At 38.9% G+C, this 18,868-nt stretch overlaps 1 protein-coding gene across 2 annotated transcripts in view; it reads right to left on the minus strand.

Moving 5' to 3' along the window:
• The window catches only part of CDK15 (cyclin dependent kinase 15), a 76,628-nt gene that overhangs the window by 41,316 nt on the left and 16,444 nt on the right, over window positions 1–18,868 (minus strand). For both annotated transcript variants that reach the window (XM_069468689.1, XM_069468679.1), the window contains exons 6-8: window positions 18,775–18,837; window positions 9,972–10,095; window positions 8,169–8,289 (exon numbers count right to left, since the gene is read on the minus strand). In XM_069468689.1, coding sequence (XP_069324790.1) covers window positions 8,169–8,289; window positions 9,972–10,095; window positions 18,775–18,837 — 308 coding nt within the window. The remainder of the gene's footprint in view (window positions 1–8,168; window positions 8,290–9,971; window positions 10,096–18,774; window positions 18,838–18,868) is intronic.

Genomic DNA, 18,868 nt, shown 5'->3' on the forward strand with positions numbered 1-18,868 from the left:
TTTGTATCTAGTTTGGAGACAGAATATGTACTAAAGAAAGATTGAAATTGAATTGTATCTTATATCAAAATAGACAAAAGCTGTTTTCATGATCTAATATTTGGTTTGAACTTAATCAGCTGGCTTTTTCTTCGGATCTTGGGGGGAAAAAAATAAAAGATACCAGACTGAATTTTGCAAGATTTTTTTTAACCTCAAAAAAACAGGTTGTTTTCATTCTCAATTTTTAAAAAGCCAATTTGAATATAATGGCCACATGTTTTTCTTTCTACTAATTTTTGCTGTATAAGAAACATCTTGATATGCACTATAAGAATTTTGATCAGACAAATGTAACTCATGAATCTGGTAAAGAGTATCTTGAGGTGAATTTATAGAATTATTGTTATTTTAAAGCTTCTCATTAACTGGCATTGTGACTTGTATCTGTGTTCTTTTTCTTCCTGTCTTTAAAACAATAGATGTAAAAAGTATAAATAAGAGGATGGGTAAATTCACACCTAACAGGTACAATGTACACTATCTGGGTGATGGTCACACGTATAACTTTGACTCAAATGGTACAAAAGCAATTTATGTAACCAAAATGTTTCTACCCCTGTAATATTCTGAAATTTAAAAAAAAAGTATAAATGAAACAATATATGAAGGAGAATAAAAGTGATGGAATACTGTGAAATGGTTACAACCATCCTGGTTACTAGCCATGGTGAGCTGAGAGGTAGGCCAACTGAGAAACCTAGTCAGTGAGCACCACCAAATGGTCTCCACCCTGCCCCCTGCTTTCTCCATATACACTTGAAAGAGCTCAGACCATTTTGTTTTGAAGTGAAAAATAAATGCGTGTGTATAAAACATATATGTAATTGGTTTATTACTCGGTTATAAAATAGAAATAGAAATATATTCGCTTTTAAAGACCTAAACCAACCCTCCATCCAGTTCCCAAACACCTTTCAAAAATCCCAGGGGTGTAGTCCCAGCTACCCGGGATGCTGAGGCAGGAGGATCGCTTAAGCCCAGGAGTTTGAGGTTGCTGTGAGCTAGGCTGATGCCACGGCACTCACTCTAGTCCGGGCAACAAAGGGAGACTCTGTCTCAAAAAAAAAAAAAAAGAAAGAAAAAGAAATCCCAGGGGCTCACAAACCCCTAGAAGGCTTGAAGGCATTTTAAACAAGGTTCACAATATATAGTCATTCCTAGATTTAACCTGTAGTCCACTTTCTTTTCTCCCCCAAAAGGCTTTCATTGCCTAGAAAAAGCCTGTTGCCTTTTCACGGTGTCTTTTGATACTAGCAGCTGTAGGAAACCAAGAAGGCCTTTTGTTGTACAATTTCTTAGTGTCCTTCATCTTCTACACCACTACGATTGTTTACAAAATTATGTAAAGTATACTGGCAAAAACTAGAGCATTTCAGGCTGTTATGCAAAGTACTATTATACAAAGTAACATAAGAGGCTGGGAGTGGTGGCTCATGCCTATAAACCTAGTGCTTTGGGAGGCTGAGGTAGGAGGAGCACTTGAGGTCAGGAGTTTGAGACCAACCTGGGCAACATAGTGAGACCCCATCTCTACAAAAAATCTTTAAAACTTAGCTGCTCAGGAGCTCAAGGTTACAGTGAGCTATGATCGTGTCACTGCACTCCAATCTGGTCAACAGAGTGACACCCTGTCTCAAAAAACAAAAACAAAAACAAAACACAGAATGTTTGTGTTACAGAAATAAAATGCTAATATTTGGTTTATATGGTTGAAATTCTCCATTTGCACTTTGAGGCAGGATGAAATCTTCCTTATCTAACAAATCTAGAGTCTTAGGTTACTCACTATATATATAGTTACTCACTCTGTATGTACTGTATGTGCATGTGTGCACATTTGTGCATGCCTTTAGCACAGTTACATGACAGACAAAATCTCTAAATCAATTATATTTCAGTACCTGAAATATGAGTAAGTGCCATAAATATCAATGCACTGATAACAAAATACTGCACATTTTAGGTTTGAAAGATAAAAGATGTTTTCTAGGTATAAGCCTTGTTCTTTAAAAATGATACAATTTATCATCCTTTTTTTAATTTGTCTTTTAGAATTGTTTTATTTTTTAGTTTGCTTCTTAAACTTAAGAATACGAGTTATGTGGCTATCATCTATTTTGCCCATCTCAGGCTAGCCTTAAGCAAACATTTTAAATATTCTGAACATTCAGGTCCAGATAGGGAACCAGCTCCTATTTCCTTTTATTCTTCCGTTTTGTTCTTAAATCTTCATTCCTATGGCTCCTCTTACCCTACATATCTTTAGGCTTCTCAGAGGATTTCTGCTCTGTGGAGAAACCCTTGGGGCAGCCCATGTAGATGAAGGGGAACTTCACATGCAGGAGAACAAAAAGACCCGGTGGCATCAAACAGTGAATCCTTCCAGAAGGGAGGGACACACTGGGCCATTTTATTACTCCAACTAAGGTTCCTCGGTCAAGTTAGAGGAGGCAGCTTACATGCTTTTTGCTTTTTCTGGCTCTCTTTCTAGCTTTTCCTCTATTCTGAGCATGAACAAATTCTTACATAAAAGAGAAAAAGATTCCTCAAATTCCTTAGGCAATCCCTGGAGGAAAAAAAAACATCTCAGGAGTTTTAGGCTTTTCAGAGGTGCAAAGAGCATATAAAAAATGTTGTTGGGAGGAATGAATCAGTATTTCATTTTTTACTGCTGAAATGAATTCAGAACAACATAATATATGGCAGTGACATGACATTTCCATTTGCTTTTCTCTGGATCACTCTTTATATTTGGAAGTTTGCAGTGAGAAACCTGTCAGTAAAGGATCTCTCAGGCAGAAACAACTTTCCACAGTCCTAAAACCAGCAGCTGCCTAAAGTCAGTACTGAATAGAGGACCTTGTGTGCCAAAATAAATCCCTCTTGAAAACTCAGTGTACTATGTACAACATGGATGAAACTTGAAAACATTATAAGCAAAATAAGCCAGACACAAAAGGACAAATACCGTATGATTCCACTGCTTATATGAGGTGCCAGGAATAGTCAAATTCACAGAGATAAAAAGCAGAACACTGCTACTAGGGGCTGAGGAGAGGGGATAACAGGAAATTATTGTTTAATGGGTACCGTTTCAGATGATGAAAAGTTCTGGAGATGAACAGTGGTGATGGTTATACAACAATGTGAATGTATTGAATATCATTGAATTGCACACTCGAAAATGGCTAAATATGGTAAATGTTATGTATATTTTAACACAATACAAAAAAAGTAAAAAAATAAAAAACAACAGTGTAATCACCCTAAAACATTGAGTTTTTCTCACTAAAGTCCCTAATGGAATCTTTTAAGGTCTGAAAAGGTAGCAGAAAGACAGAAGAAAAGACATTGGGAGATTAGAGAACGTTGGTTGTAAGCATTGGGAACAACTAATACGTCCTACTTGCACGTTTTCCATAATTAACCAGAGTCCCTGTTCATTTGCTCTGGGCCCCCCACGGACACTGCTGCCACCAGGCTTCTTGTGAACGAAAGGCTCTTGCATTGCATGTTATAATTGGTTTCTCTAAGACAAAGGGGCTAATGCTCACCCACTGTCCTCTGCCTCCTACAAAGGCATTCAGTTTGGACCCTATGGGGTTGCATGGCCTAGCATAATAGGATTTTTCTTTCCTTTTCATCCTTCGTTAATTGGAAATCTTCTCCCTACTCAGTCTCCTCTTATCACTCTGAAAAGAAAGAGAAAAAAATAGGGGGAGGAGAATCTCAGTGTAAACACCCAATATCTAGCAATTACTTTAAGAGTGAATAAATACAGCAAACTCAATGGAAGATGCCTATTGTTCTATTTCTAGATTACATTTTTAGTTTTACCAGGCAAACAATAATAATAATGAAATGAATAAGAGTAATGACAATAATTTTAACTTACAATTAAATTTTTATATTGTAAGTGTCATCATTATTCATGGTTAAATTCATGAAACCCTTAACAATTTCTTGTATAAGCTGTAAAAAGTTCTTTCAGGGAGACTTAAAGAACTGGTAGATGAGCTGAAAAATTACCCCAAATGTAGCACAGACAGTTAAGGAGATTAAAAATATGAAGGAGAGAATAAGAGAGATGGATAATAGAAGAATATGGTCTAATAATATTTCTCTGGAGTTTGAGAAAGAGACAAAACAGAGGCAATATTCAAAAATGAAATGGCTCATGAAAGACATGAATTTATAAATGGAAGAAGCACAATATACACCAAGCAGGGTAAGTAAAAAGAAATCCACACTGGACACCTCATAGTGAAAACCGCATAATAAGAAAGGCAAAGAAAAATTCTGAAAAACCTCCAGAGAAAATGAGAGATTGCCTGCAAAAGGAAGAGAGTAGGGCTAAAAGCAAACTCTTCAATAGCAATAATGGAAGGCAAAGCAGGAGAATTGCATTTTTAAAATTCTGAGAGAAAATAACAATCTAGAATTGCATCCCCAGCAAAACTACCTTTCAACAATGAGGGTTTATCTTCGGAAAACAGTTTGCCATGTACAGGCCTACACTGAAGAAAATTCTAAAAGATTTATTTCAGGAGAAAGGAAAATTATTCCAAAAGTGAGATTTAAAGTGCATGAAGGAATAATGAATAGTTTTGAATTTATTTGCACTTAATGAAAATAGCTTCAGGCCAGGAGCGATGGCTGACACCTGTCATCCCAGCACTTTGGGAGGCCGAGACAGGAGGATCACTTGAGGCCAGGAGTTCGAGACCAGCCTGGGCAATATAGCAAGACCTCTTGTCTACAAAAAATTTAAAAACTAGCTGGGTCTTGTGGCTTGCATCTGTAGTCCCCGCTACTCAGGGAGGCTGAGGCAGGAGGATCGTTTGAGTCCAGGAGTTTGAGGTTGCAGCGAGCTATGATGACACCACTGCACTTCAGCCCAGGCAACAGACTGAGACCCTGTCTAAAAAAAAAAAAAAAAAATCCAAGGAAAATTAGTTAGCATATCACTGCCAAAAACAATTAAACAGACATGGGAAAAATGTATCATATACAAAAACCAAAAGAAACATTAAACAATGAAATAGACTTATAAGAACCTTTGCTTTAGATGTGTAAGACCTTAGAGAGAAAATTATAAAATTCTATTAAAAGTCATTAAAGAAGAACTAAACAGATGGAGCAATATACCATGTTCAAAAATTAAAAAGACAATACTATATTATAAAGATGCTAATTATCCTCAAAGTGATCTACAATTTCTATTCCAATGAAAACCCCACTAAGATTTTTCATGAAAATGAATGAAATTTGAAATTTCATGAAATTTGAAACACTGAATCTAAAATTTATGTGAAAAATCAGAAAGGAAACATAGCCAAGACATTTGTGAAGAAGAAGATGAAGCGGGTGGGCAGAATTGTCCTATGATATATTCACTATTATCATAAGCTATAGAAATTAAGACAGTGTGGCACTGGTACAAGACAGGCAAATTGACAGAATAGAGTTCAGAAACAGACCTATGCATTTATGGAAACTTGACATGTAAGAGATTTGGCACAGCACATCACTGAAGAAATTGGGGTGAGACAACTGTTTAGCACGTACAAAAGTCAATTTCAATGTATTAAGGATTTTAAATGAAAAGAAAACCTTTACAACCTTTAAAAGAACATATTGGACAATATCATTCTGACCTCAGGGAAAGGAGTGTTTAAATAAGAAACAAAAAGGGCTAACCATTGGGAAAAAAAAGATTCATAAGGTCAGCAATATTAAAATTAAGAACTTTGTTCAAAAAGACAACATCAAGATGTGAAAATATAAGCTCTGAATGGGAGAGGCTACTTGCAATACACATAACCGATAAAAGATTAGTATCTAGAATATATGAAGAACTCCTATAAATTAATAAAGAAAGAAAGGGAGGGAGAGTTAGAGAGACCAACAGAAAATGAACAAAAGACATGAACAAGTATTTAACAGAAGAGAAAAGACAAATGGCAAGTAATTCATGAAAAGATGTCCAATCTCATTAGTAGTTAGGGGAACGCAAATTTAGATCATGACATGATACCATTCTATCCACTTGATTAGCAAAAATAAAGAAATCTGATAGTACAAAGTCAGTGCAGGTGTGGATAAGGGACTATGATACACTACTGGTATATCAATTGTTACAACTTCTTTGGAAAACAATTTGGTGCTACTTTATGAAGTTGAACATTCGCATACCCTGTGACATAGCAAATCTATCCTTAGGTGAGTACCCTAGAGAAATCCTTAAATATAAATACCAAGTATGTTCAAAATAGGAAACAAAAACCAAAAAAACCAAATTAAATAATTGAAATGTTCACCAATAGGAGATAAAGTATAGCTATATAGATCAACATGGATGAATCTTAGAAACATAGTAAGTGAAAATAATTAAGTCACAGAAGACTAAAAGCAATATAATATTATTTTTATAAAAGCCCCAAAGCATGTAAAACATTGAAAATAATATTTTTTAGAATATAAATACTATTTTAAAAAGTGGTAGGTGAAAGCTGACAAAAAACAAGTTCCAGTAAAAGCCCCTCTAGTGGAGGGGCAGGTTGATGGGAAAGCAACACAAGTCAATGGGACGGTATAGATTACGTTCCAGTCATTGCCCAGGCTAGGTAGTGGGTCCATGGAGTTTATTACACATCTTAATCTGCCTCAGCTTTCTCAATCATGACAATACTGACATTTTGGGCTGGATAAATCTATGTTGTGGGAGGCTGTCCTTTGTAGGGTGTTTAATAGCATCCCTGGTCTCTACCGACTAGATACCAGTGGCACCCCTGACCCCCACCGAGCTGTGACAAACAAAAAATGTTCCCAGATATTGCCACATGTCCCCTGGGGAGCAAAATTGCCCCTGGTTGAGAATCACTGATCTACATATATGTTATATATATTTTTGAATGTGTTAAATATTCCATAATAAAACAAAGTTTAAAATTGATGGGTAGAAGTTTCACTCTGTCTGTGAACGCAACCAGGAAGCCATCATTATGAGCTGAGTAAGCCAGAGCCTACAGAAGGCCTTTGAAGTGACAGTGCAGAGCAGTGTGAGCTGACAGTTTCAGCAGGGTTTTGACTAGCAGATGATATTTCCAGAAATGGTACCAGGTATCAGAAATCAATGACACTAGATACTGGAGGAAAATTTCTGCAACCTTTGTCAATTCTTTGGGAAATCTAAAAGCTTAGTTTAGCTTTTTAGGACATTATTTAATTTTAAAAAAACTTATTATTGAGTTTTGAAAATAGGACTTTGTATTTTTATATAAACCCTTCCGTGTAAGGCATTGAGAGAGCTCCATTTTATTACCTTTGAGTAGCTGACTATGTCTCTAAAGTCCCCACACATCTGAATGTGACCCCCAAATGACTGGGAGGTCTCCAGGAATAAGATCCAGAAAATGTGACACTGCTGTTCTAAGATGATGAGTGTCTGAGGTCCCACACTCACTACTGCACCCCCTTATCCTGAGAGCCTCCCTGACTATGTGGCTTTACTTGATAGCACCTATCTGGTTCTTATGCTCACACTATATTTCTACTTAACCCCAGAGAGGGAGAGTTTATTACCCTTATTTAAAAAATCAAGAAACTAGACACAAAAAGGATACGTGACTTTTTCAAGATAATAGAATGCAGAGTACTTAATTAGAAATAGAATTGGCATGAAAATCAGGTCTCTTGAATCTTAGTCATTATGACATTTTTCACCAGGCTCTGAACTGTGTTTGCATAGACATATGTATGTATGTGTGTCTGTCTGTCTGTGGTTTGGGGGTGTACGTGTGTTTCTCTGAGGACAAGGTGTTAAGAAGGAGAAAAGGCAGAGGACTGAAGAGAAGAGCTAGAGGAGGGGCGTGGTAGAAAGAGTATCAGATTCAGAAGATGCCTTGGGCAAGATCTCTCTGGGTCTCAGTTTCTTTAACTGTGAAAACTCATACAATACTTACAAAAATCAAATGAGATGTATATTTGAAAGCGGAATATGCTTCTGTATAAATATTAGTGATTGTCATTATTAGAATTTATTATTAAAAATATAATACAGATGATAAAGCCACCCTCATGGGCAGGATGACTCACATTTTCATTTTCTTGGCACTCACGCTTACCATATGTCCAGCTCAGAGGAATATTCAGTGGCTCCCAACAAAGCATCAGGAGGCCGGTACCAGAGGGTCACGACTTCTGAAGAGTATGTCTGGCTGGGAATGGACTTGGCTCGAGCAAGACCTGACCAAAGAGGAAGAGCATAGAACCCATTGTCCTGGGCTTTCCTGAGGAGGTACGGTGACACACTGCACCAGAGAAGTATGACTGGCAGAGTAAATAGCATTTAAAAAATAACACACAAACTTTGAGTGCTTTTAATATAACCACTCACTGTCTGGACCCTGTGTATCACTTCATCAAGTGAATCTCTCAAAGTTTGGCCTGCTTTACAGCTAGATGTGGCCTTGCTGGCAGCTAAGTATGGTCAGGGGACTAAGTTCTTGCCTCCATGATCTGAACAGAGGAGATGTGTGAACTTCCACGTCATGCCTTAATGGAGGGGCTTATGTGTTCTCTTCCCTGTTCTCCTTCCTCTAGGCTGTGATGAGAGGGAGGGGGCAGCCATATTGAAATATGCAGTTGGGGGAGTATCCTAGGGATGGTGGAGCCACATGACAGAAGAAGCCTGGGCCAAGATACATGGGGCCACCACACAAGCTCTGACTGTTTAGGTCAGGACTGTTATGTGAGAGAAAGTTAAGCTTCTAGCGTGTTACACCTCTGCAATTTTAGATCTCCACAACAGCAACTGAACACCGTTCACGAGTAATATGGCTGCCCCCCATCTGCAGTCCTGGAACCTCCAGTTTCATATATAAATTGTGGGGACTGCTAATCCAAATTAGTTAGTTTGGTAAGACCCTAGATGTGTTTCTCTCAAGTGCTCCTTTGCAAAATGAGAGTAGTTTTGTCAGTCAGCTGGTTATCTCAACAGAATTGCAAGATCTATTGTTGCGAAAAACTTTAAGAAATGAGTTCACTCTTGTGGAGAATTGATAAATGAATGTCTGTTAAATGCTTACATGTCAGGATGCAAGCTACTATCTTAGAATAAATTACTGCAGCTATAGTACCACCTTTTGACATCTGCTAGACAGAGAAGAGTGGTTCCTCAGCTCATACAGAGACAGCTTTTCAACAAATATCTATTGAGCACCTACTATGGTACCAGGCACTAGGGATACAATGATAAGCAAAAACAGACCCTGGTTGCCCTCATAATGCTTACAGTCTAGTGGAGGAAACAAAATCATCTCACACACACACATATATATTTGCATGTGTGCATGTACGCATATGTGTGTGTTTGTGTGTGAATATAATTACAAACTGTGATAAGTGCTAAAATGGAAAGATACAGTGATACTTAGAGGAAATCTGCATCACTTTGATGGGAATAAGAATTTCAGGTACCCATATGGTCATACTTACATACTTAGCAGGAGCAGGTGTCTGGAGCCTCCTTTCCAGCAGGAGTCTATGCTACAATCCAGGGTTAACCTCTTTATCATCCTGGGGTAACCTTGATCTATTCTGATAGAATTTGTATATCCACACAGATTTAGGGAAATCTAAGTACAGTTCACTCTACAAATGTCTCTATATAAAAAATGGCAGTGGGGTAGTAGGGGTGTCCAACTTTTGGCATCTGTCTAGATTATGGGTTGACAGAATCCTAAGAAGTTCCCAATCTCTCCCTGTTTCTTGCCTCACACTTCCTATGTGGTAGTTTGATATCCTCATAAAGCATCATGTTCTTGGGCCTTCAGTTTTCAAAGGCCAGGCCTGGTCAATGCTTTAAGCAAGTACACACAAAGGCATCATTGTTCACAGCCCAGAATGAGACCTGAGGGGCAACTTACCAAAATCAGCCAGTTTGAGCTCTCCCAGGTGACTGATGAGTAAGTTCTGAGGTTTCAGGTCCCTGTGAAGAACGTGTTGGTGGTGGATGTATGCCAGGCCCCGCAAAAGTTGAAACATGAAAAGCTGGAAGAAATGAACACTATACCTAAGAGATTTGAGCTACTACGTGTTGATTTCTCCTCTAAATCAAAAACAGCCATTTGAAAGAATATAGTAAAAATATCTCTTGAGAGACCAAAAATGAAGATTTTACATTCAGAGGGAGAAAAAATGGACAAGGAAAGTCAAGTAACTAGACTATATCCTAAACAAAGGGATTCTGGCTTTTCCTGACATCTCATTTCTTTTATACTGAAGGAATTACCCTTCCTTAAAAATCTACAGTAAAACTTTGAAGTTTCCTTTGGAACACTATTTATTGATTTAGATGTGAAAGATTTAATTTTTTCCCCCACCGATGAACTTGGCATATAAGATCAAAGTTGACCTGGAAATGGTATTCTAAAGTTTACAACTGCTTAAGTTTTCCAGGCTCTCTGATATGAAAACCTTTTAAAAACATAACATGAGGAGACCAGACTGAGAAATATATATTTAGATGATATTAGGAAATAAAAGAATCATTATCTTTTTAAACCTATTTTTAAAGTCTTAAATTCAAAGTTGAAGGGAAATAAACAATACAGATTAAGGGGGAAGAGAGATCAAAAGAAATCAGACCCCCCCAAATACAAAAATAAATCAAAAGAGAATAAGGTATAAATAGTAGGGAGAAGAAAGGAGAAAAGGTAGTCGTGGTGGTGGGTGGGGGAAACAACAGGAAAAACATATTCTGAAACCCAATTTTTAAAATGTTTCATGTGGTTATGAGGCACAGAAACCAAAGACATTACTACATTCCCACCAATATAGAAGCTTAAGGGAAAAAAGAATGCTTAGTATTCCAAGTGTCTCTTGCTATTTTCCAGTGCCACTGGCAATTGAGAATTCAAACTCCAACATTAGTGTTTGCAAAGACCTGTGCCAAATGAGAACATACTCTGGAAGCTTAGAAAGCAAAGGACCAGGCCCAGCATTCCTGGGGACACAGGCAAAATGGCAGATACAGAGCAATCAGGAGAAATCCACTTTTTCAATGGCATCTTGGAAACTAAGAACTTTAGCAATGCTAGGACCAGTACTCACCTAACAATGACATGGAGACACTGGAGCCAAGTTAACCAGCAGCATGGCCTGACTGAAGTAGGAGCCTGGGGAATTTATCTAGTAGAGCATACCTTTACTAGTAGCTCCCACTTCAGGTTCATAAGCCATTCAAAAATGTTAAAATTTCTTATGACTCCTAGTCCAAATGCTCACTGGTTCTATGAGTCTTCCCAATGTTGTCTCTTCCTGGTGCTTCAAACACACACACACAAACACACACACACACACACAATGCCTTTTACCATTCACTAAGCTACCAAAGCACAAAATTCTTATACTGACATTGAGACCTTCTGATTGGTTACAAATATAAATGTTTGTGGAAAAGACTATTATAAAGAATACGCTTAAATTCCAGATAAAAGATAAGATACCATAGTATGTGTTTAAAAATATGTTTTTCAATATGAAGGGGCTAAGGAAAGAGGGAGATGAAAACAGAGGAGGGCAGAAGATAGGGAGATACTGACCAGTGAGGGCTACAGCCTTTGGGAAGATATGCTTGTCCTCAATACAGATAAGAAAACCAGGGCTTGATGTAACTTTAAAATCATGTCTAGAAAGAGCTAGGGCCAAGACTGAAATTCAGACCTGCCTAACTTCACTATACCATCCTGAGAAATTAGAGAAAAGACAGAAAATGAAAACATGAGAGGGAAGGAGAGAGTCGGCTAGCTGAGTCAGAGACAGAGCTTCTTAGTGAGTCGGCTTGAAACGCCTTTCATGTCCCAAGTGTAGACTGTCCTCATAATTAGTCACACCCACCTCCCACCTTCTTGCTGTCCAACCCCTTTCCTCTCTGCTTCCAGATATGTCTACAAGCGTTTGTAAATGGTAAAGCCCTGCAGTATTAAGGCATAGTATTTCACAGCCGCACTTCTCAAAACCGCAGTCTGTGCTCACCACCCACTCACTCTTTCATTCTTCCCAACCGGGATTCTTCCTTCAATGCTGCAGAAGCTTCACCAATTACTGCATCATAACATAACCAAATCTGATGGTGTCATCTCAGTCAGTATCAAGCCAGACCATGGATGACTCTTTCTAGAATGACCTCCCAGACCCCAGGGGTTAGACCTGTTTCTAACACAATAAGGTTTGGGGGAACAAAATAATTCCACTGGGCTAGTATCATCTAGGCTAGGAGTCTCTCAAAAACACAATCTGATCAGTCAGCCAACTCCTTACAGGGAAGCCTGAGTCCTTCCACCCACCAGCAATCCCTGGGACTCATTCTATTAGAAATCCCAAACAGGCTAACCTCACAAGGATTCCTGTCCTGTCTTCCTTGGTCACTACTCAAAAAATTAGCCTCTGACTATTCCTTTCCCCCACACCCCAAAAGCTCATCTGCACACTGCTCTGTGCTTCCTCTGTTTAACCTACTATCCAATGCTCCTATCTCTCCTATACCTTTTCATTGTTCAATCTCCACTCCCTAAAAGCTCATCTCTGATGAATTTCCTTCTGCCTCTTTGCCTTAAATGAGACCACTGCTTTCCTATAGTATTCTCAAGCAGATGTTCATTTTTCTACAACTTCCTCATATCTTCAATCACTAAAAGGTGGGATAAGCTGCCTCTCTTTCCTCAATACCACTTCAAAACCAGTACTTCTCCACACTTAAGTAAAAACCCCTGTCCCTTGGATTCTCATGTTATCCAGCTACATCTTCCTCTACCCTTTTTTTCAGTGTCATCCACTGAACTCCTGATCACTCTCCATCATTCACTGAAGACCTGGGCACCTGGATCACTGCTGTTGCCCCTGTGAAATCGTGCACAGGAGAACAAGTCTAGCCAACCTCTGCAGCTCCAGTGATCTGCTTCTCCAATCCACTTCAGCCACTAACTCCCACAGTCACAAGCTGGATCTTGCCGTCATATGGAACTGTTTGTCCTCTGAAATATGAAATCTATCCCCCCTATAAAAAGGCATCTGCAATGATCATTTCATTCATTATGTTTTTACCATGATCACCAATGCCTTTTTCTCTAAAATCCAAGGGCTACCTCTCCTTCCTTACCTTTGCAGCATTAGGCATTGTTGACCATGTCTTCCTTCCTGAATCTCTCTCTTTTTGGTCCCACCATCTCCTAATTTTTCTACTACCTCTCTGGCTGTTCTTTTTATAGGTTCCACTTCTCCTACTGATGTCTAACATATTAATATTCTTAGGGCTCCATCCTTGACCTTCTTCTATTATTACTCTATACACGTTCCCTTAGCCATCTTACCCACTGACATTGCTTCAATGAACAATGGTATTCTGATGATTTCAAAATCTTTATCTCCAACTCAGATCTCCTTTCTAACCTTTGTACCCACACAGTCTGAAGGTGTGAAGTTCACCTGGACATTCTAAAATCACCTGAAAGTCAGTACGTCCAAAACATAATTGTCTATATCCCTCCAAAATCCATTTTTCTTCCAGAATCTCTATCTCAGTGAGTGGCACCATTATCCATCTTAATACTCAAAGCCAGAAAAATTATTGCTGACTCTTTGTCAATTCTGGCTAAGTAATTGATCAAGTATCTGTCCACTTTTCTCCACCATCATCCCACATCTGCACCACTGTTGTTCTGATTAGCTTCACTGTCAAGACTGGAACCCTGACAGACACCAGCATTTAGGGAATGAGCAGAGGAAGAGAAGTCTACTATGTGAATAGGGGGAAGGAGGTAAATAAAAACAACAACAACAAAAAAATATGGGGTCAGGGGAATCCAACATTTCAAAAGACAATATCACCCTCCTTCCAATATATTTACTACACTGTAATCAGGGTGAACGTTATAAAAAGTAAATCTGAATCTATCACTTCCTTGTTTAAAACCATTTAATGTTTCCTCATATGGAATAGCATGACTGTGATATTATAAAATATGTATTTGGTCTTCAACCTGTTTCCTGGCATACAATTCCTAAAATGTTTAGGATTTCCAAAGTGATATCTTTTGAATGCTAATGAGTTGACCAATGGCTGGTCCCTAGGTAGCTTTAAGATGGGAGCTGGTCCCCTGAAAGACCAAGGCATGATTAGAGGATTGGGACTCTCAACACCCTCCTCAGGAGAGGGCTAAAGGACGGAAGGTTAAGTTGATCACCAATGGCCAATAGTTTAATCAGTTATGGCTATGTAATTAAGCCTTCATAAAAACCCAAAAGAACAGGGTTTGGAGAGCTTCGGAGAGCTGAACACATGGAGGTTTCTGGTAGGTGGCGTGCCTGGGAAGGGCATGGAAGCTCTGCACCCTTTCCCACGTGCCTTGCCCTATGCATCTCTCCATCTGTATCCTTTGTAATATCCTTTACAATAAGCCAGTAAACATAAGTGTTTCTCTGAGTTCTGTGAGCCACTCTAGCAAATTAATTGAATCCAAGGAGGAGGTCATAGGAACCCCAATTTGTAGCCAGTCAGTCAGAAGCAAAGGTAAATAGCCTGGAGCTTACAATTGGCATCTGAAGTGGGGCGTGGGCAGTCTTGGGGACTGAATCCTTCAACCTGTGAGATCTAATTCCATCTCCAGGTAGTTAGTGTCAGAATTGAATAGAATTAAAGGACACCCTGTTGGTGTCCTCTGCAGAATTGCTTGCCTGCTTGGTGTATGGGGAAAGATCCTCACACATTTTGGTCATAGAAGTATTCTGCGTTGATTGTTGTGGTGTGAGAGCAGAGGAAAACCAGTTTGCGCTTTTTCTACTCAGAAGGCAAAAAAGGGTCCTTCATGTTCTGGCTCCTACTTACCTCTCAAGTCTTGTCTCTAACCACTCTTAGCTCTGTTAATTACCTTTAATTACCTCTGCATTATCTTCAGTTCTAGGAATATATCAGGTCTTCTCTGGCATTCCAGCATTTCCACGGTTGCCTCCACCTTGGAAACTCAACTCAACCCTACTCCCACTTGCTTTGATTGGATAAGTTCTTCCTCTGTGTCTCCCTCCGTTTATTAGTGTATCCCTCCCAAATGCTCAAAGTCCTTGTAGACAAGAGTATGATTCGTAACTGTATTCCTTGTCATACTCTCGACCACACCCTTCTTGAAACTGTTTCTTCCCTGAATTCCACGACAATAGATTTTTCTAGATGCTTTACCTTCCTAAAAGCTGCTTCCCTGCATTCCTTGCTGTCCTGTTCCTCTTCTCATCCTCTATAGGCAAAAGTTCTATCAGCACTCCTCCCCTCTTTGTATACTTGCTCTTTGGTTGTCCACTCTCTTGTCTTGTAAACGCCACGTGCCAATTACCCTCAAATCTCTGTCTCCAGCTCATTTCTCCCTCCTGAGCATCAGTGACCTCTTCGGGTGCCTGCTGCTCATTTCCCTTGGCATGTCCCATCTCAGCTAGGAGTTCAGCATGTCTAAAACAAGACTCCTCTTTCTCTGCAAACCAACTTCTCCTATTTCTGGGACTAGAGCTATAATTTTCCCAATCAAACTCAAAATCAGGCGTGTTTGGCTCCATCCTTTCCCTTCTTTTGCTCATGTTACCAAGTCCTGGCTAAACTCTTCTTTGTTACTTTATTTTACATTCTTTTCCATTCTGTCACTATCATAATTTAGGCCTTTATTACTATTTTCTTTTGAGACAGAGTCTTGCTCTATTGCCCAGGCTGGAGTGCAGTGGCCTCATTATATAGCTCACTGCAACCTCAAACTCCTGGGCTCAAGCGATCCTTCTGCCTCAGCCTCCTAAGTATCTGGGACTATAGGTGCCACCATGCCAGGCTAATTTTTCTATTTCTTGTAGAGATGAGTTCTCACGTTTGCTCAGGCTGGTCTCGAACTCCTGGCCTCAAACGATCCTCCTGCCTCGGCCTCCCAGATTGCTAGGATTACAGGCGTGAGCCACTGCACCTGGCTTCTTGCCTAGATCCTTGCTACTCAAAATTTGGTCCTCAACCAGCATAATTTGCATCATCTTGGATCATGTTAGAAAGGCAGAAACTGAGGCTCAACTCCAGACTTACTGAATCAGATCCCCAGGTCATCCATCTGCCTGCTCACTGAAGTTTGAAAAGCACCAGTCTAGACCACATCAATAAACTCCTAACTGGAATCCCTGACTCTAGTCTCTTCTTCCCTTTAATCCATTCCACAGACTACAGTAATATAAATTTCCTTCCAATCATGTCATTCTCTCTCAACTCAAACCTCTTTAATGACTTTACTATCTAATGAATAAAGTCCACATTTTTAGAAAGCGAGACTCTTAGCTACCTACCCAATCTATTTCCCCAGACTTGTGTATCCCATTTCACTAGCATATTCCATATTTTAGGCCAACAGAACCAGAAATACAGTATGGCATAGTGGAGAAGCATCTTAACCAAGAATCACTTTTTGCAATGGCAAAAGCTGGTTCTATAACCTCAGGCAAAATGCTTGTCCTCTGAAACCTTGAATTCCTCTTCTGCAAAATAAAGAATTCAGATCACATCAGTGCTTTAAAGTTTTTTTGACTGCAATCCAGGGAAACAAATACATTTGTATCCAGTATTCATATCTATACATAAATATAAGTAGTGTTATAACTGGAAAAAAATTGCACAACATAATACTTACTCCTTCTAAATGCAACGTACTCTAATATTTTCTATTCTCTTCTCATCTATTTATTTTATTTTTAAAAATCCTGGTTGCTAACCACCAAATTGATTTCATAACCCACTAATAAATCAGAACCTGCAGACTGAGAAACACTGTGAGCCTGGGCAACACAATGAGACCCCATCTCTAAAAAAAAAAAATTATCTAGGTGTGGTAGCAAATGCTTGTATTCCCAGCTACTCAGGAGGCTGAGGCAGGAGAATCGCTTAAGTCTAGGTGTTCAAGGCTGCAGTGAGGTATGATTGCGTGACTGACCCCAGCCTGGGCCAGAGAGTAAGGCCCTTTCTCTTAAACAAAAATGAAAGAAAAACACTGTGGTCCCTAACAATCCATGACTTTGGGTCCTCTTCCTTGAACACATCCTCTACTTTCCTACTCTGTATTTTTGCTAAAAACATTTCCTCTCCCTATAACATCTTCCCCTATTCCAGCCTCTTGAAAGGCAGTGCATCTTTTAAAGTCTGAAACCTCTTAAAACTGGAAGGTATCTTTGACATCTTTGCACATCTACAGTACTGGGACTTACTTCTTACTTGGCATTAAACACAAATGTCTTATAATAGTATTGGTGTATATTTCCCATCTCCTGTTTTGAATGTAAGTCCCTTGAGGGCAGGAATCATGTCTTCTATGTCTTTTTTTCACATACTAGCACAGTGTCTAATATGTAAGAGTCACTCAAGCCTGAAAATCTTCTCACTTTCCCAGATCATTCTTTCTCCATCTTCTATTTAATCAACACCTCTGGGTCCTTGACCCTTCTGTTCTCTCTGTGGCTATCAGCACTTCCTTCCCTCAGGTTAGACTCAGTCTAGAAGCCACTGACTAGCACTTTACCCTCTCTCCCGACAATCTGCTCAACTCTCTTGCCCAACTGCCTTTTCGTCTCTGAAACTCCAACTCTGAACCAATCCAACTGTCTACTTTCTCTGCTCCTCTATTCAAATTGCTAAACACTGCCATAAAAAGAAAATCTCATGATCATGCAGGTAATTTAATGGTTTCACCCTTACCAGGGTCCTTAGCACACTACTGGATATTCCTTCTTGGTTTCCCTAGTTATGATAGTTCTCTTTCCCAGTTTCCACACAGCTCTTTCAAATTTTTTTCACTCTCCTCAATTCCTTGCCCTCAAACATTCCTTTCTAATTCCCTACTTTCAAGACTAGGTTAGGCCCCCTTACTATGTGTTCCCATAGTATTCCTAGTTACCATGGCCGTCGGCCTTAGCACTTAGCTTTTCATTGCCTATTTAAGTCTATATATCTTACTGGACTTTAAGCTCATTGAAAATAAGAAACACAACTTATTCATTATTGAAACCCCAGAACTTAATTAGCACTGAGTACTCAATAAATATTTCTTCAATGAATGCATAAATGAATACATAAATAAATATAAGTTAAATGAATAAATATATCATATACAAATTTCATATGGTTAAAAGCCAATCAATTAATTAATGCCAATAAAACCTTAGGGAATGAAAATTATGAAATATAAGTGGTTTCTAAAATTTACGACAGATGTAGAATTATAGCTAGTTAAGTTTATTATTATTTCTATTCTAATGACTGGAAAAGTGGAAGTTAGTCCCACATATAGGATAGGATCTGCTAGAATAGGCAATGCAAACTTTATCACAGACCACTGTAGTCTGCCATGAAGAAGGTATTTATTTTATGATTTATGTTTTCCTTATACTGTAATTTCCTTAATTGGCTTGTACTTCTAAAGACACATTTGCATGATGGCAATGACTGACAGTATTAGGCTGCCCAGAAAACAGCTAGACATTGCTCTGTATCTTTGGGGGCAACTCTTTTTCTTTCTTTCTTTCTTTTTTTTTCTTTTCTCTAGAATATCAGTAATGTCCATCTTCTTATTTAGTATCGTGGGACTTTGTGATGGCAGTCTGTTTCAAAATTCTTTTCCTCCTTTTCTGGGCAAGGCAGAGGAGAATCCTGACCCTCAATGTACTCACTCTGACATTGTGAGGATGAAGCCCTCCTGGATGCTGAGTCATATACTGGGCCAGGTCTGTGTGCTACATGAAACAGCAGAGAAAGAGAAGAGAG

The sequence above is a fragment of the Eulemur rufifrons genome, chromosome 1 (genome assembly GCF_041146395.1).
Source record: "Eulemur rufifrons isolate Redbay chromosome 1, OSU_ERuf_1, whole genome shotgun sequence".
Lineage (NCBI taxonomy): Eukaryota > Metazoa > Chordata > Mammalia > Primates > Lemuridae > Eulemur > Eulemur rufifrons.